The 20,901-nt window shown below is 40.2% G+C and overlaps 3 protein-coding genes across 3 annotated transcripts; 1 reads left to right on the forward strand and 2 right to left on the reverse strand.

Moving 5' to 3' along the window:
* The first annotated feature begins 1,845 nt into the window (after nt 1-1,845).
* synprb (synaptoporin b) lies at nt 1,846-7,024 on the forward strand. Its single transcript, XM_089010405.1, has 5 exons — nt 1,846-1,930; nt 2,445-2,569; nt 4,819-5,017; nt 5,108-5,299; nt 6,392-7,024. Exons 1-5 carry the CDS (start codon nt 1,907-1,909, stop codon nt 6,731-6,733), a joined length of 882 nt encoding a protein of 293 aa, XP_088866531.1. The 5' UTR covers nt 1,846-1,906; the 3' UTR covers nt 6,734-7,024.
* Nucleotides 7,025-11,457: 4,433 nt separating this feature from the next.
* Nucleotides 11,458-13,658, reverse strand: LOC148890363 (green-sensitive opsin-like). Its single transcript, XM_089010404.1, has 5 exons — nt 13,194-13,658; nt 12,953-13,121; nt 12,451-12,616; nt 12,116-12,355; nt 11,458-12,033 (listed from the first exon to the last, which is right to left on the reverse strand). Exons 1-5 carry the CDS (start codon nt 13,576-13,578, stop codon nt 11,935-11,937), a joined length of 1,059 nt encoding a protein of 352 aa, XP_088866530.1. The 5' UTR covers nt 13,579-13,658; the 3' UTR covers nt 11,458-11,934.
* A 3,776-nt stretch (nt 13,659-17,434) lies between these two features.
* Nucleotides 17,435-19,175, reverse strand: LOC148890364 (green-sensitive opsin-like). Its single transcript, XM_089010492.1, has 5 exons — nt 18,693-19,175; nt 18,452-18,620; nt 17,965-18,130; nt 17,631-17,870; nt 17,435-17,548 (listed from the first exon to the last, which is right to left on the reverse strand). Exons 1-5 carry the CDS (start codon nt 19,075-19,077, stop codon nt 17,450-17,452), a joined length of 1,059 nt encoding a protein of 352 aa, XP_088866618.1. The 5' UTR covers nt 19,078-19,175; the 3' UTR covers nt 17,435-17,449.
* Between the last annotated feature and the right edge of the window lie 1,726 nt (nt 19,176-20,901).

The raw sequence follows: 20,901 nt of genomic DNA on the forward strand, positions 1-20,901 counted from the left end.
TGTATTAATTTATTCCCAAGTGTCTGTTTTCTTCATTTTGTTGCATTTCTTTTGGCTGTCCTGCTTCCATTACACCAATATGCATTTCTTTTTATGATTCGGAGTAGATGGGTTTGTCATTTTTGAATGGATGGCTCTAACTTAGGACACAGCAAAATTTCACCATTTGAACTCAGCTTTTTTGAAAGGACATTTGCATTGCAGCACAATCGAAAAGACACTCTTAGCACAAAAAAAAACACTTTTTGCTTTACCTGACTGAAGCAGTTAATCAGAAGTTATCAACATAAAAACATGACTAAGACATTATTAAACAAGAGAATGCAATATATCTAATATTAACATGAAAATAATATGATGCTCAAATATAAAATTATAATAATAGTACGCCATAAGCTGATGTTAATATTTAAGTAAGTGTCCAATGAAAGCCCAGGTACCAAAGATTGTGCATTAGAACCCTTTATTATGATTTAACATCATGTGCTTTTTTTGAACTAACAATGAAGGGAAAAGCCAAAAGGTAAAGAAGAACATATCACAGCATTAAAAAAAACACCATCTCGTGTCTGTATTTAACTCATTCACTGCAATTCACAATTTTTTTGGGGGGATTGAAAATATGAAGTAAAGCGCCATTCCCAAATTTGTTCGGGTTTGGTTTTTTTCTTGTTTGGGTGCCGATAAAGCCCTGGCCACGGCCTCTGGCAATGTTGTTTTGCCCTTCCACAGGGGGCAGCATTTCCCTTTTTTCCATGTTAGCGCTTTGTTGCAGCTTCAGCTGTTGTTAAAGCGCTCTATAAACTAATATGTATATATTGCATTATATTTTGGACAGCTACCCTCATTTCAAGCTCATACAAACTCAGACCCATATAATTTAGGAATTAACAGTTTTTTCTTGATGAAAGAAGAGAGTCAAATTTTTCTTACGCTTCATTGAATGTTTATGTAGTCCTAAAACCCAATATTCTGTGGGTCCTAGAATTCGAGTGAAAATGACAAAAACCCTGGCACTGGAGTGGACACATTTTTGCACGTCTGGCAGTGAATGACTTTTAATGGCAACTTTGTAAATGTTTCATAAGTGGATATTTTGAATGATCCTTTAATTCATCTCAAATGCTGCATGTATCAACATCAATGGGATTTTAACAAACGGGAACGTAAACGTATAAAAACATTGGAGCAAGTCAAACATGTAATGCACGCTTCGAACCAGAGGAGGTCAGCAAAACAATTCAATTTTTGTACCGGCATACAGTACTGTACTTGAAATTAGATTTTTTTTTTGGATCTGCTCCACCCAATAAACTAGACTCATTGCTTTTCTAACGTGAGGGAAGCAATCTTGATTAAAAGTATCAGTCCCGTCTACGAAACAGTTACATGCCGGTACGCAGCCCCTTCATGCTATTTATTTTGCTTTGATAATGATGAAATTTCCACATTTCTAGACCCTCAAAACATGCAATTTAGAGACTAAACAAATTGGAATTTGTAAATTAATATCATTAGGTCACACTATCCAAATATAAAGTATTTAATAAAGGTAATATTTACTCGGGCAGATTTTATACGGTTTGTGTATCAAGAACTTTTCAGTTAAAATTTTTTAGGAAAGATATGCCTATCCCTCTATATTCTCTAGGGAAAGTAGGAAAAAATATACATTTTAAGTTTCAAGAAGTGTTCAACAGCTGAGATCAATATGCTGTAAATGTGTGCAATGTTTCACATTTGATCTAAAATACTGTACATCTGACTCCTCCTTTGGGAAGTTAGCGTACCTCATGTGAGCCCTCCCCTCTGCTGGTTTCTCTCCTCTTATTGTCCACATCTCAGCCTGATAACAAACAGTGCAGACACAGAGCGGACTTTGGACACACATATCTGGGATTTTTAAATGTGTATGGTCATATTTGCCCCGGTAAGTATCATCCTCTTTGATTTGTGTGGGTTTTTTTTTCTCTCCGGGTAATTCATTTCATTCATTTTACTTGTACAGTAAATGGGTTTAAGTTCAAGCACTTAAAATTGAATACTGAGGTAAGAGTGTGAATTTTGATTAAAATATTTTTGTTTCCGGTGTACAGCTACATAAAACGTCTTCATTTTTATAGTGCATGTATTTTCGTATTTTGAATCTTATAGAAGCGAGCGATATTGTCAAGCTGCAGCTGTAGAAACCTTTGAAGTGAAAATGAATCAGGCTGCACTGCTGCGACCACCCTCTAGTGCACAGTGAGCAGCACTTCCCACCTTTAAATTATTCAGCTTTTGTCTTCAAACCAATTAGAAATTGTAATAATCAGTCGCGTGGGTTATTGATGGCGGATACATTACACAATATGCCACGCTGGCTCTGACGCGTCCCTTGATAGTCTTTCCCAGTGAATGCTTTTGTCCTCACATGACTGCTTCTCATCTTCCTTTTCCTTCAGATTTTTGCCATTTGTGCATTTGCAACATGCGGCGGCTACTATGGGCACCTGCGGGTTAAAGTGGACTGTGCAGACAGTAGACAGAGTAACAGGAGCATTAACGTTGAATTTGGCTATCCATTCAGGTACACCATGACACGTTTTTTTTAATGAAAAGAAGTCTTTGAATAATGTTCCATATTTATACCAACTTTTTTCAATATTGTTATGGAGACAGGCTGTGTATTGTTTTCAACATTTTACATGTCAATATTTTGAGTGCCTTCACTTTCTCTTCTTCGAAGCCTTTAAATAGGTTGCCGAGCTATTTCTGTTTCAAGCCATCCACAAGCTGTTTCAGAACAACTTGTGGATGGGGAAAGTGTTGCATTATTAATAAGTTGAAGAAGTACACGTATAAATGGAGTCACCATGAGCTTCAGATAAGTTTGCAATATAAAGGACACCCTTTGGGAATTTCTGACAAACTTCCATGAACAGTTGGTTCAATTAGATACTTTTTTTTCTTGAAGAAGACAAGCGTCGTATGAGCAGCAAAGAGATGATCTCTACATCTTGTCACGAAATAAAGCGGCTTTTGAGCAAACAGGCCCAAAGCATTGTGGGTGCACGTCTCTAGACAAGATCAATAGTGGAAACATTCTAGCGCGTCCAAAGGGGACCACTTAAGGTTACAATTTTGACTGATGTGGCTCAGAGTGCATTTTGGTCTAATGATGCCATGAAACGTCTGAGACAAAAGGGCCCTTTAAAATGGCACCGGCTTCCTGCCTCCAAATCACAAATGAGGTAAGCTAATTTCCACAAAAGTGGAGCACAATGTCTTGGGCGAGCATGAGCACGCGAATATACCTTTCCTGGAAACAATTTTTCCATTTGTTTTCAAACAAGGAAACTAAGAACCCATCTAAAGGTTCATACATGTACATGTACACACGTTAAAATTAACTAAAACGGGAACATCTTTTGACAAAAATAATGTTTAGAACATGGCAGAGGCAGCACCGCAGCTTCAAGTGCGCAATATAATTGGAAGCTTATTAACTCGTTCACTGCCAGACGAAAAATGTGTCCACTCCAGTGCCACTGTTTTTGTCATTTCATTCAAATTCCAGGACACACAGAATACACTGCGTTTTAGGATTATGTAGACACTTAATGCAGCGTAAGAAACCTTAGACTATCTTCTTTCATCAAAAAAAGTTAATTCTTTAATTTTATGTGTCAGGAGTTATGAGCTTGAAATGAGGGCAGCTGTCCAAAATACAATGCAATACATACATATTGGTTTATAAATTGCTTTAACAACAGCTGAAACTGGAATGAAGCGCAAACATGCAAAACATGGAAATGCTCCCCCCTTGTGGAACTGAAAAAACATCTTTGTGTTGTCATATTATTTTTATTATATTTTTAATTTATTTTTTTACTTCATGTTACTTCCGAGTTGAGTGAACGCTGGCGCGTGTGGCTGCCGCTGCTTACCCGCAGAAAAAAATATCCTGTGACTGTAAAGTGTCCTTGAGAGTTTTGAAAGGCGCTTATTAAATGTATTATTATTATTATTATTATCTCATCTCATTTTCACGGGGGTTGCTGGAGCCTATCTCAGCTGTCTTCGGGCACGAGGCGGGGGACACCCTGAATTGGTTGCCAGCCAATCGCAGGGCACACAAAGACGTACAACAGTCACTCTCACACTCACACCTAGGGACAATTTGGAGTGGTCAATCTGCCTGCCATGCATGTTTTTGGTGTGTGGGAGGAAACCGGAGGACCCGGAGTAAACCCACGCGGGTCCGGGGAGAACATGCAAACTCCACACAGGGAGGCCGGACTGGGACGCGAACCAGCGACCTCTGCACTGTGAAGCCGGTGTGCTAACCACTCGACTACCGGGCCGCCCTATTATTATTATTATTATTATTATTATTATTATTATTATTATTATTATTATTATTATTATTATTATTATTATTATTAATCGGAAACTCCCACAAGAAAAAACAAAACCCGAACAAATTCAGGAATGGGCGCTCCACGTCACATTTTTCAATTCCAGAATAAATTTGGGAATGAGTGAACAGTTCAACTTGAGGGGAAAAGTGACGTCATCACTTTTTGTTTCATGACTTTCTAGCATTCAAATGTTTCTGAGTGCACAGTAAATTTTAAGTAAAAAACCCATCCACCCATTTTCTATCGTTATTGTCCACATTTGTGTCACGGGTGTCTTTACGCCCCCACTACATGTGGATTGTGAAGGGGCAAAGGTGAAATAAAGTCAACAATCTGTACAATGTACAAACGGGAACAATATGGCTTTGTAAAATGAACTCATCATCCTATCGCAATCTGCATTTTCTCTTGACAGGTTACAACAAGTGCATTTCAGGGCTCCGCTATGTGAAACAAAGAGGGAGGAAATTCTCTTCCTGGATGGGGACTTTTCTTCCTCCGCTCAGTTTTTTGTCACCGTGGGTGTAATCACGTTCCTTTACTCTCTACTGGCAACTGTTGTCTACGTCTTTTACCAGAACAAATACTTGAAAAACAACAGAGGCCCACCTGTGGTCAGTGATTTTCCAGTGTCTCACGTCGCGAGTCGAGGAGTTGTTGGATTAAATCATCCCGGGTTTTCTCCTCTTCCTTCCGGTTTCTAGGACTTTGTGGTGACAGTGATCTTCTCCCTCATGTGGTTCATCAGTAGTTGTTGTTGGGCCAAAGCGCTCTGTGATATCAAGATGGCTACCAAGACTACCAAGGTGGTGCTGCTCATCCCTGCCTGCTCGGCTCAGGAGAACAAATGCACAGCTGCCCAAGAACCTCACTGGTCTCGGCTCAACACATCTGTGGTGGGTTGAAATAAATCAGCAATTTGCATATACAGTATATGGATTGCATACATGTACTATGAAAAAATGTCAAGAATTAGGGACAGGTGGGTTAGACTCAAATTGTAGAGGGCAAAAACATTTAATATAGACGAAGTTTTGTGCTTGTGAAAGCCAAAATGATTGCGCAGAGTTACTACAGGCGTGAGGTGGCATAAGTAAGTAAGTAAGCAAATAAATAAGTAAATAAGTAAATACGTAAATAAGAACATGAGTAAATAAGAACATAAGTCAATAAGTAAATAAGTAAACAAACAAACAAACAAATAAACACACAAACAAATACCTAAATAGATGAATACGACTAGGTTCAAAAGACTATGGCACAAAACAAGTGTTGGAACATGACCTGGGTAGAGTTGACAAACTGGCAATGAGACAAACCACACCAGGGGAATATATAAACAGCTTGATCAGAAAATTCATTACAGGTGACGGCAAAACAATCAGGGAGCAGGTGACGCAAACGAGGAAGAGGAGACTGAGAGCAACTGGCAGATCATGGTTTGCCACCCATCCAAAACAGGGGTGTCAAAGTCATTTTTTGCTGCGGGCCACATTGTAGTTCTGGTTTCCTCTCGAGGGCCGTTATGAATTTGGGGAAGCCATTAGAATGTTTAATCCCCTCCACATTTTACATATAAAGCGCACAACAAATTAATGAATAATTAGTTTTCAAATCTAAAGTGAAGAATAATGACTGTTATTGTGGCTTACATCCAAAAATATGAAATTTTGGTTAGGATTTTAGCAAGCATCATGGAATTTTACAAGTTTGATTTGCTTTCGCGGGCCAAAGAAAATGATGTGGCGGGCCGGATTTGGCCCCCGGGCTTTGACTTTGATACCTGTGATCTAAACCTTTTGTCCTAACGAAGGTCACAGTGAGTGCTGGATCCCATCCCAGCTGTCTTTGGGCACTAGGCGGGGGACACCCTGAATTGGTTGCCAGCCAATCGCAGGGTTGTATTTAATAGACATAGCATAAATATCTATGTTTGATTCTTAGCATCAGCCCTACTAAAATTAATTCTTTTAATTTTCTCATCCTAGGTTTTCGGTTTTATCAACGTCATCCTTTGGGCTGGAAACATTTGGTTTGTCTTTAAAGAGACGGGCTGGTACAAGATGGGCCACAGGTATCCCACCAGGAGCAGTTCGGGGAAACGAGAAATGCGTCAGCGACTCTACAGCGAGAGCAGCTTTGAAATTCAAGAGGAAATATTTGCTCCTCAGCCATCCACACATAACAACATCAACCAAACAAAAGAAGATTTAGGGATGCGGGTGTACCGGCAAGCCAGCTTCAATCAATCACAAATGAGCCAGGGCTTACCGCAAACCTACCTTGGCCAGCCAGTCATGTCAATGGAGTCGAAGATCGATTCACGATGACAAGTCATTTTGCTTGACGTTAACTTGATTCATTTGACACTTGTATGACAGTAAAATGGTGTGTTTTCATACATTGCAAATTTTTGACGTCATATTTACTGGCCATTATGATTGAAATCCAAACAACACACCCCAAATCAAGAAGAGGTGTGAAGAAATGGAAAATGTGTGTGGTAGTACTGAAGGGTCAGATCATGTGCATAGATTATATGTTATTATATTTGTCTGGTATTGAAATGTGTTATTGTTTGATTTGTACAGATGTATAACAAAATTATGGAAGAATAAATAACAGATATTATTCCTGTCACTGCAGTATGTCTCATCTTTTTCTTTTAATCCATTCATTTGTTTCGCTACAAATAAACAGACAACCATTTCGGAAAAAACAAAATTTAGAATACAATTTTAATTGGTATTTAATTGCCCCACTGAAACTGGCCAAAAATGCTGAAAAATAACACGTATCCGTTCCACACGTGGCACAACAACTCAAAATGACAAAAAAAAAAACCACACACACAAAAACAACAAAAAAAAAACAAGCAAGCAAGGCTCGTGAGAGCACTTGCTGACAGCTGCGCCATCTTGGGTCGTTAAAATTTAATGTTGCGATATTGCCTTGGCTGGATTTGAATTAAAAGCATAAATAAAAGATTATTTTACATATTTACTAGTTTTTTTTATGTACACAAAGGCCAATCATAATCATTTCATGAGAGGGACTAAATATTGCAGAGGTATTAGTTGTGTTAAATTCATACTGTCTCATCTAATTTACAACAGGTAATTGAACACTCAAAATGCCATTGTCTGTAATAAAATAACCTGTTGTAAATTAGATTGCAGAGGTATGAATTTGTTCCGCCCACATTGAACGTGCACGCTCAAATGTGCAGTTTGACTACTTTTGTATTTAAAACGGCAATTTCTGTTGGCAGCCAAAGACACTCCTATGCAATAATCATGCTGTCCAATCAGCATCTTGAAATACCACCCATTGTGAAATGCCTGAGTTAACTCAGCAAACATAAGTTCAGAAACGCAAAATGAGACAGTTAGGAAAAGAGATTTGGTGAGAAACGGGTCCGATATTTATTTATTTATCTATTTAGTTATTTATTTACTTCCCATGTACACACCTTACTCAATTAAAGTATTATGCAAACCTATTTATTTATTTAGCTGATGATAATAATAAGAATAATAAAATAAAAAAATAATAAAATAATAAAATAAAATAATAATACATTACATTTATAAGCGCCTTTCATAATTCTCTAGGTTACTTTAGTCACAGGAAAAGTTTTTCCGGGGGTGAGTAGCGGCAGCCACATGTGCCAGCGTTCACTGAACCCGTTATAACTTAAATAGATAGAAAGCTAGCAAGCGATTAGATATCTAATAGATAGCTAGCTATCTAGAAGGCTACTATGTTTCCTGACTCAAATAGCTAGCAAGCTAATAGATAGTCAGCCAACCAGAGAGCTAACAGCCAGCCAGATAGCTAATAGATTGCTTATTTTGTAAAGAAACGCAGTGTAAGGTCACCGTAATGGAGCAATGTACAATCCTTACTAAATTACTGTATTGCACAAACCAGTCTTGACTATTCGGAGGTTGTTTTATTTTGAAATAGAATGCTAAATGAATTTGACGTTCTTGGGGAGAACATTAAAGTGTGTACCATGCGGCGTACCGGGATTATCTCCATTGCAAAGACCAGGAGGATTGTCCCTCCTGGTGGCTGTCTCATCCCATTCTGAGAACGTAATACGTGGTCATATTTAAAGCTCCCACTAATGGCTTGTCAATTATTTTAGTTTTAATAGACAAGACAAAAAAAGAGATTCTCGTTCAATGCTCCAATTCTCAATGTTAAGGCATGCCATTTTTCCTCCAAATCTCCTCTAAGTATAAATTGAACATGATACATGTCATTATTTTACAACCATTACCCAAAACCTTTATAACGAGATGGTACTTGTTACAAGGGAGAAGATTGAATAAGGTTCGTAATAAAAATGTATTCATCACTAGATTCTTTATCTGTCAGATAGAATGATGACTTCTCTTTAACTGCCGTTTATGTTTAAGAGAGGCTACAAAGGTTTCCATTTGTGCAGATAATCAGTGAAGGCCATCCAAGGCTGTTGTTCACGGTGAACATCTGCCTGGAATTACATGCACTTTGTTATTAAGGCCTCAGCAGGCAACAGTCTTCTATCTAGTCCAAGTAGTTAAATGACGGGGAGAAGTGAGGCTCCTCTCAGCGGGTGCTTTTCATCACACTATTGTTAATGGCACGCAGGTGTCCGGGGGCGCCTCTCTTCAATCGTAAATTATAGTGCATGTGCTCTTAACCTGATAATTAGGATCAGGATGTGTGAAGAAAATAAAGGGTTGCATCACAGGGTAGATATCACGCTGCATTTTGTATCGTACCATGAATACGAGAGCTAATGTGTTACAAGCTTGCGTCTTACGTTGGTTATGGGAGTGTTTCAAGCAGTGTTAAATGCCATTTTTTAAAACAACATGGCGTAAAACCTCTAAACGGGAAATTATATTGAACAAGCAATTCTCATAAAATCGGACACACCGACAGTGAAGCAAGAGTTGGATCTCAAACGGCCCCTAAGTGTATTGCAGCTTATTTTCTAAGTCAGAGGATAAAATTAACATTTTAAGAATGTATACTAACAAAATGATCGTCTCAATTTTCTGGTGTATAAGGTAAACCCAAATGCCTTGATTTCCTTCCAAAAATGCACCTTATATGGCGGTTCATCTTATATGTGAAGTAATATTGAGCAACAACAGGTTAGTAGTAGTAATAATAATAATAATAATAATAATACATTTCATTTATAAGCACCTTTCAAAACTCAAGGTCACTTTATAGTCACGTCATAATTTAGCCCGGATAAATACAGAGGGTTGTGTCAGGAAGGGCATCCGACGTAAAAGCATGGCCAAAACAAACATGCGGATCAAACCTCTCAAGATGGAGGACACTGATTTGCTGTGGCGACCCCGTCAAGGTAAAAAGCCGAAAGGGAAAGAAAAAGGAGTATAAGGCGCACACCCAATAATTTGTGTATTTTCAAACCTTTTCTATATATAAGGCACACCAAACTACAGTATTAGGCGCACCTTCAATGATTGAAAAAAGTTTTCAAAATATAATATTTAAAGAGATACAAGTTTTCCAAATATAAGGCAAACCCACATTATAAGGTGCTGCAGTATAGAGGCTGAGGTTAAGCACTGCTTCTTCTATGGGGGAATGTGGCTGCTGACAGTAGTTGGGAGACCTGTTGTGTGTATTACTTCACATATAAGGTGCAATGCATATAAGGACCTTATATGCAAGGTGCAGGGTCATCTTTTGGAAGGAAAGCAATGCTTTTAGGTGCATCTTATATACCAGAAAATACCATATGTTGTTTTTTTATGGGGGGCATTTGGGTAGAGAAGAGTACAGCACTTAATTGGTGGTTAAAACATTATCCAGCTGACACTAAACTAAAGATCGCCTCCAGAGAGCAGTACAGCGTTAAACAGGATGCGCCATTGCACTTCCAATCCGCTGCAAAACTCCAACCACCACTGTTATTTTCACAATATCCATCAATTAATTCAATCTTTTTTTCCCTCTTTTTCCTCACGGGGGTTTTGGGTGTTCTTGAGCTTATCCCATTAATCTTCGGGCAATAGACAGCTGGAATAGACGCCCACATTGAACAAACAACCATTCACACTCAAAATCACATCTCAGGACAAACACTGGTCAATTAACCGACTCCGTATGAATACTTGGAGAAACCCCACACATGCACGGTGAGAACATGGAAAATCCACCATCATGGCCATAGCCCAAGTTTCATTCCTGGACCTCTGTACTGTGAGGTGAACGAGCAAACCAATTGGTCCCCAACAGTAAACATTTAGTGTATTTTCCGCAATATAAGGCGCATTCTAAAAGCCTTCATTTTTTATTCAAAAGATGACTATGCACCTTATAATTTTGTATAATCTAGCGTGCCTTATTAATGGAGAAAGTTTTGAAATATGTCATTCGTTGAAGGTCACCTTGTAATTTGGGTATTTTATATATGGAAACATTGAAAAATATGTCACCCTTTGAAGGTGCGCGTTATAGTCCAGTGCGCTTTATAGTCCAGAAAAGATGGTCATTGAATGATCATTTTTGACCTGTCAATAAAAAGTCCACATTATTGTTTTCTTTATAAAGTTGACATTTTGACACAACTCCATGAAATGGGTTTAGAATTTGGGTTAAAAGTCAATGTAATTTCTGCCTGAAATCATTTTGAATGAAATGAATCGACATGGTTAAAACGGTAGCTCATTTAAATTAAAGATAATCCGTTGACTCAATCCAAGACAAGAAATTGTTTTTGCATCCACTTCTAGAATAGCTTTTGGTTTACACTAGACTCATGTGTGGTGACTAAAAGATTCTTGAAGGGACTTTATCAATAATTGACCTACTCTCTAGTTTACCATTCAATTTAACGAGGTGGTAAGCAGTACATCTGCGATTAAACTGTTTGATCACCTCAGCGGCTGTCATGGTGCTTAAAATACATGCAAACGTATGTTGGAACTTGAATCTAAACCTTAATCTTGTGTTTCTACTAATCGAAAGAATAAAAAAAAAACGTCTCCAAATCAAGAGTCAAAGGAATATACACATCTTTTATCTTTTCATGCATGCCTTTATTTATTCCATCCTATGTTTTTTTTGTCTTCTTTTTTTGTGAAATACATAAAAATAACCGCACCGGTAACCCAGTGAAACATAATTACATGAAAATAGGTTTGCAAGTGTGGTCGTGGTGCAGCAGCTTCGAACTTGATTGTCATGCTTTTTTTTAAAATGCCTACACACTGTGTTATGCGAGTCACAGTTCATTCGCACACACCGATGCACACACAAAAACACACAGAGACGAACAACACAAAGCACAACTTCTGCAGTACTCTGGTAGCGGTCTTGCGCTGTTTTTTGTATTTACATATTGACAGTTAAGTTGATATTCATTAGTGGGTTTAGTCCAGACTTCATTTATTTTCCATTTGGCAAAAGTCCAAGTTTTTTTTTGTGGGATTGTTTCAAAATCTGGATGCAGTCAAGAAAGAAAATGTCCATGGATTTTGAGGTGTCATTATATTTAAGACACAGAAGACACTTCTGTCTTGCTGGTAGAGACTGAAGTCTCATCCTCCACCATGCCGCCCATTCCAATAGTGCTCAGCATGCAGTTACGGAACTGGAGTAAAGAGTCAAAGGAAGAGTTGAAAGAACTGAAGTAGCAATGTTCATACGATCAGGATGTAAAATTATGCACCAACCTGTTTGTTCATCAGCACATAGATGACAGGGTTGTAAAGGGCCGAACTCTTTGCAAAGAAGGCGGGGATAGCAGCTGTCAGGGCCGAGAAATAAGCTCCCTTGTTCATGAAGATCCAAGCGGCAAAGGTGGCATATGGGACCCAAGCAACCAGGAAGCCAAAGACCATGAGGACGCACATACGTGTCACTTCCTTCTCAGCTTTTTGGGTGGAGGCAGACTCCTGCTGCTGTGCTGCAGCCTTGAAGCAAATCAGAGATGTTGTTAAAGAACCACGTTCAACGATTTTTTTGTTTGCTTAACAGATGTGCGATAAAATTGCAATGGACTACTTACAGCTTTGACTGTAAGCACAAGGCTGCCATAAGTGAAGAAAATAAGGAAGACGGGAATGAAGAAATGGACCACAAACATGTACATGACATAAGATTCGTTGTTGTAGCCTGGAGCCAAAGTGTAGTAGTCTGGTCCGCAGGAGCATTGCATACCCTCAGGCAGATATCTGTGGAAGAGTTGACATATTGTATTAGGCTACTGAGATGTAATCATCTTGATCAGCGGTTAGCACTGCAAGAAGATAATAATTTGGAGACAAAATGTGCGGGATTGAATGATCTCATTTAGCGTCTGGGGTCCAAAAACCAACCATGTAAGGGCTAAAATCTGAAGCTCTCAATTCTAAATGAATGGCAGTCAGTTCAGAGCATACCCTGCCTGTTGACCTTCAACGCACATTGAACACCATTGACGGTTCTATGTCAAAGAGGCTTTTTAACTAAGACCCTGAAAGAGTAAAACACATTGCGGGATTCGCTTGGATGCATTGAAATCGGTCTACCTGGACCAGCCAGCCAGCGGGGGAGCGGCACATGCAAAAGCCATGACCCAGGTGAAGAAAACTCCAGCAGCAGCATGGGTGCCAGTGAACTTGAAGCTTCCCATAGGTTTGCAGACGACAATGTATCTCTCCACAGCCAACACAACCAAAGACCAAAGAGCGACTTCACCTGTGGGAAGGTTTGCTTAGCAATTGATCTTTGACCGCCGCTAGAAGCACATTACACCCAAACTCATCTTACCTCCGAGCGTGGCCATGAATCCCTCTACTGCACAGGCCGTGGCTCCCAGAATGAAGTAGCCATTGACAGCGGACGTGATTGTGATGGTGAACCCAAAGGCGCACATGATGAGACCAGCCACAGCCAAGTTGACCAGGATGTAATTGAGAGGTTGCCGAAGTTTCTTGTTCTGAGCCGTGACCAACAATGTCAGCCCGTTGATAGGGGTTCCCGTGCAGATCAGGAAGAACATGTAAAAAGCCAGAAGCTTGAACCAAATTGGGTCCGCTAAGTAATACTGCTGGTATTCAAAGGGACTTCTAACAATCCCGGTCCTGTTGGACATGGGGATGTAGAAGTTCTTGCCCTCGGTGCCATTCGGCTCAAATTGTCCTTCCCAACCCATAGTTGTGAAGTTGGTTTGTGGGAGCTTCTGTCCGTCCAAGCTCGGATAGCGTGTGGTCTCAATTGGTGTTGAAAGCCAAAACCACTCTGGCGGATTATGCCATCCGCGGTGGTGTTTTATACCCCCTTGAATAGATCCTCAAATCGGTCAAATTAGATTACAAGAGGATTGAAAGGCAGTGTACAGATCAAGTCGGACCAATTATTCACTTTGCCAATGAACGACATATCTTCACAGAGCTCGCATTAACCCATCACTCTCTTTTGATCGTCCACTTTATTGATTACGTATATGATTGATATGCACACATATTTTGAAAGTGTGTGTATTTATCTGCTTGTAACCTAAATACTATTTGCCTGGGGTGTCAAACTCAGTAGTTCCAGTTACAGTTTATGAATTTGGGGACACAATTAGTATTTTCATCTCTGCCACATATTACATACAGAATGCACAACAAATTAATGAAGAACTAGTTTTCAAATCTCAAGTCAAGAAAAATGACTGTTATTGTGGTTTACATACTTCTTTTCCTTTTGGCTTTTCCCTTCAGGGGTCGCCACAGCCAATCAGTGTCCTCCATCTCACCTGGTTTTGTGCATCCTCTTCTCTCACACCAGCGACCTTCATGTCATCTTTGATAACATCCATAAACCTCCTCTTCGGTCTTCCTCTCGGTCTCCTGCCTGGCGGTTCAAGACTCAGCATCCTTCTCCCAATATAGTCACTCTCTCTCCTCTGGACATGTCCAAACCATCTCAGTCTGTCCTCTCCGACTTTCTCTGCAAAGCCTCTAATATGAGTTGTCCCTCTAATGTACTCATTCCTGATTCTATCCAACCTGGTCACTCCCAAAGAAAACCTCGACATCTTCAGCTCTGCTACCTCCAGCTCTGCTTCTCGTCTTTTCTTCAGTGGCACTATCTCCAGTCCAAAGACCATGGCGGGTTTCACCACCGTTTTATACAGTTTTCCTTTCATCCTATCTGAAACCCTTCTATCACACCTGACATTTTTCTCTGGCCGTTCCAGCCGGCCTGGACACGCTTCTTCACCTCTTTTCCACACTCTACATTGTTCTGGACAGTTGACCCCAAGTATTTAAAATCATCCACATTCTTTATCTCTTCTCCCTGTATCATCACTCTTGCACTTGGATCCCTCTCATTCACACATATATTCTGTCTTGCTGCGACTGTTCTTCATTCCTCTTCTTTCCAGGGCAGACCTCCACATCTCCAGTTTCTCCCCCTCCTGTCCCCTGTTCTCGCTACAGATCACAATGTCATCTGCAAACATCATACTTCAAGGAGAATCTTGTCTAATATTGTCCGTCAGCCTGTCCATCACCATAGCGAATAAGAAGGGGCTCAGAGCTGACCCCTGGTGGAGTCCCACCTCCACCTTGAATTCCTCCATCACACTGACAGCACACCTCACAACTGTCTTACAGTCATGATTCATGTCTTGCACCACTCTGACATTCTTTTCGGTCTGGTTTACATACCACGATTTGAAATTTTGGTGAAGACTTTAGCAAGCATCATGGCACTTGACATGTTTGATTTGCTGTGGTGGGTCGAATTTGGCCCCCGGGCCTTTACTTTGACACCTGTGCTGTGTGACAATTGGGTAAACAACAACTACATTCATAACTGTCCAATTAATCACAATCATAAGTCCAATGTGCGTATGGACTTTTTTTTTCTTTTGTCTATCCTAAACCTCGTTTTAGATTTTGCTTTTATGGCAGTAGCTCATTTAAATTCAAGATAATCCGTTGACTCAATCCAAGACAAGAAATTGTTTTTGCATCCACTCCTAGAATAGCTTTTGGTTGACACTAGACTCTCGTGTGGTGACTAGAGGATTCATGAAGGGACTTTATCAATTATTGACCTACTCTCTGGCTTACCATATAACTTAACGAGGTGGTAAGCAGTGCATGTGTGATTAAACTGTTTGATCACCTCAGCGGCTGTCACGGTGCGCTCTGGTGAAAACCCTTTTGGGGGAACTGAGTGTGCACTTCATTGTGTCATTTGTGTGTGTGGCCATGAAAAAAATGTGATAGTGACGGCACGCCAGAGTCACTGAGATCGGCGGTATGATGTCACAGCCTTAGTGTTGTTATTTCATAATTTATTCATGCATTTTGCTCAGTGGGAAAATGATTTTGAGTATGTAGACTCTGGCTGTAGAGTTTTATTCTCCTCGATGTGTTTCGCACATCCTGCAATTTTACGTCTTTTATGTTTATATTAAACTCAAAATTGGACCATTCTGTCAACGAAAAATGATACCTAATTTCAATAGATGGACACTAAGACTGTATTTGTTTGGGGAGGAAAATATGAAGCTGGTTCATTACATTGCAAAATTCAATGTGGTTGTGCTTCGTATTGGAGCTCAAAGGACAACCGACGTCTCCGGACAAGTTGTGTCCATAATTTGTAAAATCGCTTCAAATGACTTCTACTGAGCGTATTTTACAAAGATTCCACCACATATAGCTATTTTTTACGTTTTAAGACTTGCGCTGAATATTCCGGAAGTCTTGTTTTTGAGTTGGTAACGAGTCCTCACCCTACGTCATTGAAGGAACGCCCCTGACTGAGAAAGGACATACCTTGCATTACCTCAATGCATTTTGCGGGACTTTGTTTGGTCTGAAAACTTTGTGTTGATTAGTGTTGATGGCGAAATTCGAAGGAAAACACATAAATAACGCGATGGTGAATCGTTGTGTGTTGCATCAAGACTTCTATAGTGTATTTGATATTCGCTGACAAAACTTGCCAGGAGACAATTCCTTTGTCATCATCTTCTGCCTTTTTTTGGGTACTGTGAGTACTAAAGAGTGTGTCCGTACATTTCTCTCCAGATGCATCAAAATGACCGGAATAAATTATTTAATCGATTGCAAACATGTATGCTTTCCTCTTCAGAACTATTTGAATCATATTCATAACTGGATGAGTAACAACAAAGCATCTTTTCCGAATCTGAAGCCATTGTTTCGATTCTCGAGCAAGGCAAGACGTCTTGGCATGACACCACGAACAAGGGGGCGGGACCTTCTGAAACTGGCCACTTCCGGTTTCAAATTGATGTACTTTTTAGACACTGTAAGTCATTTTTATTGGTGTTTTGCATTGGACTAAAAATATCATACTGTGTGTTTTGGGCATTTTAGATGCTATAAAAGTTTTTCTGATGTCAGTTAGGAAACAAAAAAGTGATGTCGGTTGTCCTTGCTAGATGCAAACGTACATTGGAACTTGAATCTAAACCTTAATGGAATCTTGTGTTTCTACTAATCGAAAGAATAAAAACAAACGTCTCCAAATCAAGAGTCAAAGGAACATACAAATCTTTTCATGCATGCATTTATTTACTCCAGCCTATGTTTTTTTTGTCTTCTTTTTTTGTGAAATACATAAAAATAACCCCACCGGTAGCCCAGTTAAACATAATTACATGAAAATAGGTTTGCGATTGCGGTCGTAGTGCAGCAGGTTCGAACTTGATTGTCACGCTTTTTTTAAGTGCCTTCACACTGTGTTATGCGAGTTCACAGTTCATTCGCGCACACTGATGCACACACAAACACACACAGAGAAGAACAACACAAAGCACAACTTCTGCAGTACTTTGGTAGCGGTCTTGCGCTGTTTTTTGTATTTACATATTGACAGTTGAGTTGATATTCATTAGTGGGTTTAGTCCAGACTTCATTTATTTTCCGTAATTCCATTTGGCAAAAGTCCAAGTTGGTTTTTTTTGTTTTTTGTTTTTTGGGTTGGATCGTTTCAAAATCTGGCTGCAATAAACAAGGAAAATGTCCATGGATTTTGAGGTGTCATCATATTTAAGACACAGAAGACACTTCTGTCTTGCTGGTAGAGACTGAAGTCTCATCCTCCACCATTCCGCCCATCCCAATAGTGCTCAGCATGCAGTTACGGAACTGGAGTAAAGAGTCAAAGGAAGAGTTGAAAGAACTGAAGTAGCAATGTTCATACGATCAGGACGTAAAATTATGCACCAACCTGTTTGTTCATCAGCACATAGATGACAGGGTTGTAAAGGGCCGAACTCTTTGCAAAGAAGGCGGGGATAGCAGCTGTCAGGGCCGAGAAATACGCTCCCTTATTCATGAAGATCCAGGCGGCGAAGCTGGCATATGGGGTCCAAGCGACCAGGAAGCCAAAGACCATGAGGACACACATACGTGTCACTTCCTTCTCAGCTTTTTGGGTGGAGGCAGACTCCTGCTGCTGTGCTGCAGCCTTCAAGCAAATCAGAGATGTTGTTAAAGACCCACGTTCAACGAATGTTTGTTTGCTTATTAGATGGCCAATTGAAATGCAATGTACTACTTACAGCTTTGACTGTAAGCACAAGGCTGCCGTAAGTGAAGAAAATAAGGAAGACGGGAACGACGAAATGGACCAGAAACAAGTACATGACATAAGATTCGTTGTTGTAGCCTGGAGCCAAAGTGTAGTAGTCTGGTCCGCAGGAGCACTGCAACCCCTCAGGGAGATATCTGTGGAAGAGTTGACATATTGTATTAGGCTACTGAGATCAGCGGTTAGCACTGCAAAAAGATTATAATTTGGAGAAAATCTGTGCGGAATTGAATAATCTCATTTAGCATCCGCGGTCCAAAAGCCAACCATGTAAGGGCTAAAATCTGAAGCTCTCAATTCTAAGTGAATGGCAGTTAGTTCAGAGCATACCCTGCCTATTAACCTTCAACGCACATTGGCCACCATTGACGGTCTATGTCAAAGAGGCTTTTTAACTGAGACGCTGAAAAAATAAAACACATTGCGGGATTCGCTTGGATGAATGGAAATCGGTCTACCTGGACCAGCCAGCCAGCGGGGGAGCAGCACATGCAAAAGCCATGACCCAGGTGAAGAAAACTCCAGCAGCAGCATGGGTGCCAGTGAACTTGAAGCTTCCCATAGGTTTGCAGACGACAATGTATCTCTCCACAGCCAACACAACCAAAGACCAAAGAGCGACTTGACCTGCAGGAAAGTTTGCTTAGCAATTGATCTTTGACCACCGCTATAAGCACATTGCACCCAAACTGATCTTACCTCCGAGCGTGGCCATGAATCCCTCTACTGCACAGGCCGTGGCTCCCAGAATGAAGTAGCCATTGACAGCGGACGTGATTGTGATGGTGAACCCAAAGGCGCACATGATGAGACCAGCCACAGCCAAGTTGACCAGGATGTAATTGAGAGGTTGCCGAAGTTTCTTGTTCTGAGCCGTGACCAACAATGTCAGCCCGTTGATAGGGGTTCCCGTGCAGATCAGGAAGAACATGTAAAAAGCCAGAAGCTTGAACCAAATTGGGTCCGCCAAGTAATACTGCTGGTATTCAAAGGGACTTCTAACAATCCCGGTCCTGTTGGACATGGGGATGTAGAAATTCTTGCCCTCTGTGCCATTCGGCTCAAATTGTCCTTCCCAACCCATAGTTGTGAAGTTGGTTTGTGGGAGCTTCTGTCCGTCCAAGCTCGGATAGCGTGTGGTCTCAATTGGTGTTGAAAGCCAAACCCACTACGGCGGCTTATGCCGTCCTAGGTGTCGTTTTATAGCCCCTCAAGAAAATCCTCAAATCTGTCAAATTAGATTACAGAAAGATTGAGGGGCAGTGTATAGATCAAGTCTGACCGATTATTCACTTTGCCGAAGGCATAGTGAAGGCTATGAGGGTCACGTCTTTAACTCTCGGCCAACCGTCGCACACTACTACTTTACTTAAGCGGGGCAATATTTCATTTCCTATGACACATGTCAACATTAATTCTTTTTTTTATGAACATGAACCTTATTTAACTTTTATCATTACTCATATGTGACTTTTTCTGCAAATAAATTAACAGCGTATCCTCACAGAGCTCGCATTAACCCATCACTGTCTTCTAATCGTCTGTTTCATTGATTAAGTATGATTAGTATGCACACATAGTTTGAAGGTGTACTTGTAACCTAAATATTGTATGACTGGGATGTCAAAGTCAGTTTTTGCCACGGGCCACATTGTAGTTACAGTTTCCTCTCGGGGCAGTTATGAATTTGGGGAAACCATTAGAATGTTTCATCTCCGCCACATATTACATACAGGACGCACAACAAATTAATGAATAACTAGTTTTCAAATCTCAAATCAAGAAAAATGACTGTTATTGTGGTTTACATGGGACAATTTGAAATTTTAGTTTGGACTTTAGCAAGCATCATGGATTTTTACAAGTTCAATATACTTTCGCAGGCTGAATAAAATACTGTAAAGGACCAGATTTGGCCTTGACTTTGACAACTGTGCTGTATGACAATTGGGTGAACAGCAAAAACAATTATAATGGTCCAATCAAACACAATCGTAAGTCCACTGTACATATGGCCCTTTATTTCTTTTGTCTCACCTAAACTCAGTTTTAGATTTTGCTTTTATGGAAGTTTATAGTGAGACATAAGGCAACAAACCATCCATCAATTCTCCAATACATTTATCCTCACAAGGGTCGCGGGGGCTGCTGGAGCTCCTCCCAGGTGTCTTAGGGCAGTAGGCGGAGGACATTAAGAATCAGCTTCAATCAGCTTGCCATGCATCTTTCGTAAATGTGGGAGGAAAGTAGAATACCCAGAGAAAACAGGCAACCAACCGTCCTAATAATCACTGTATTTAAAACTAACATTTCTACGCTGTAAACAGTCACCTTCCTGAGAACTTCACGTCTCAACGTTGACATTCAATGTCAAATGCCTTTAAAGTTTGCATCTTAATTAGGTTAGGTTACCTACCGGCTTAATTTAATTACAATTATTACAGGCGTGTTGAGATGCCCCCCCCCCCCCTCGCCATCTGGCTTACTTATGTAAATCAGATGGGGTCAGTCCCCCCAGCGTGTAAATCAGTCCCCCCAGCGACTGACTTATGTAGCATAGACAGCAAATGCGACTTTCGCCAAAACGATCTTCATACAATCGGACACTCCTGTAATCTTTGCTTTCCTTAAACAGCATTTGTGTGTATCACGCACCATACACATTAAAATCCATAATATACTACCTGTACTTGTTTTGCAATGGATAGCGCATGGATATTCAGACCGCAAAATTAGCAACAGCTACAAAATCTAACATTTGTGTTGAGTCAAAAATGTGATTTTCCATGTTACATGGGTTTACCAACATATAAGGGATTAAACACAGGGGTTTGATCTTCCTGACATAATTCCAGATTATCACTTCCACATCTTGGCATCCAGAAGTCACTGTGGCTGTCTCTCGTGT

This window comes from Hippocampus bargibanti, linkage group LG12 (genome assembly GCF_051943395.1).
Source record: "Hippocampus bargibanti isolate YZ-2025 linkage group LG12, ASM5194339v1, whole genome shotgun sequence".
NCBI lineage: Eukaryota > Metazoa > Chordata > Actinopteri > Syngnathiformes > Syngnathidae > Hippocampus > Hippocampus bargibanti.

Coding starts and splice junctions, on each gene's coding strand:
- synprb (XM_089010405.1), top strand. CDS start 1,907: ATGTGTATGGTCATATTTGCCCCG. Junction 1,931..2,444: donor GTATGGTCATATTTGCCCCG/GTAAGTATCATC, acceptor CTTTTCCTTCAG/ATTTTTGCCATTTGTGCATT. Junction 5,300..6,391: donor CTCGGCTCAACACATCTGTG/GTGGGTTGAAAT, acceptor TTCTCATCCTAG/GTTTTCGGTTTTATCAACGT.
- LOC148890363 (XM_089010404.1), bottom strand. CDS start 13,578: ATGGGTTGGGAAGGACAATTTGAGCCGAATGGCACCGAGGGCAAGAAC. Junction 12,356..12,450: donor TTGTGCTTACAGTCAAAGCT/GTAAGTAGTCCA, acceptor ATTTGCTTCAAG/GCTGCAGCACAGCAGCAGGA. Junction 12,034..12,115: donor ATGTGCTGATGAACAAACAG/GTTGGTGCATAA, acceptor TCTTTACTCCAG/TTCCGTAACTGCATGCTGAG.
- LOC148890364 (XM_089010492.1), bottom strand. CDS start 19,077: ATGGGTTGGGAAGGACAATTTGAGCCGAATGGCACAGAGGGCAAGAAT. Junction 17,871..17,964: donor TTGTGCTTACAGTCAAAGCT/GTAAGTAGTACA, acceptor ATTTGCTTGAAG/GCTGCAGCACAGCAGCAGGA. Junction 17,549..17,630: donor ATGTGCTGATGAACAAACAG/GTTGGTGCATAA, acceptor TCTTTACTCCAG/TTCCGTAACTGCATGCTGAG.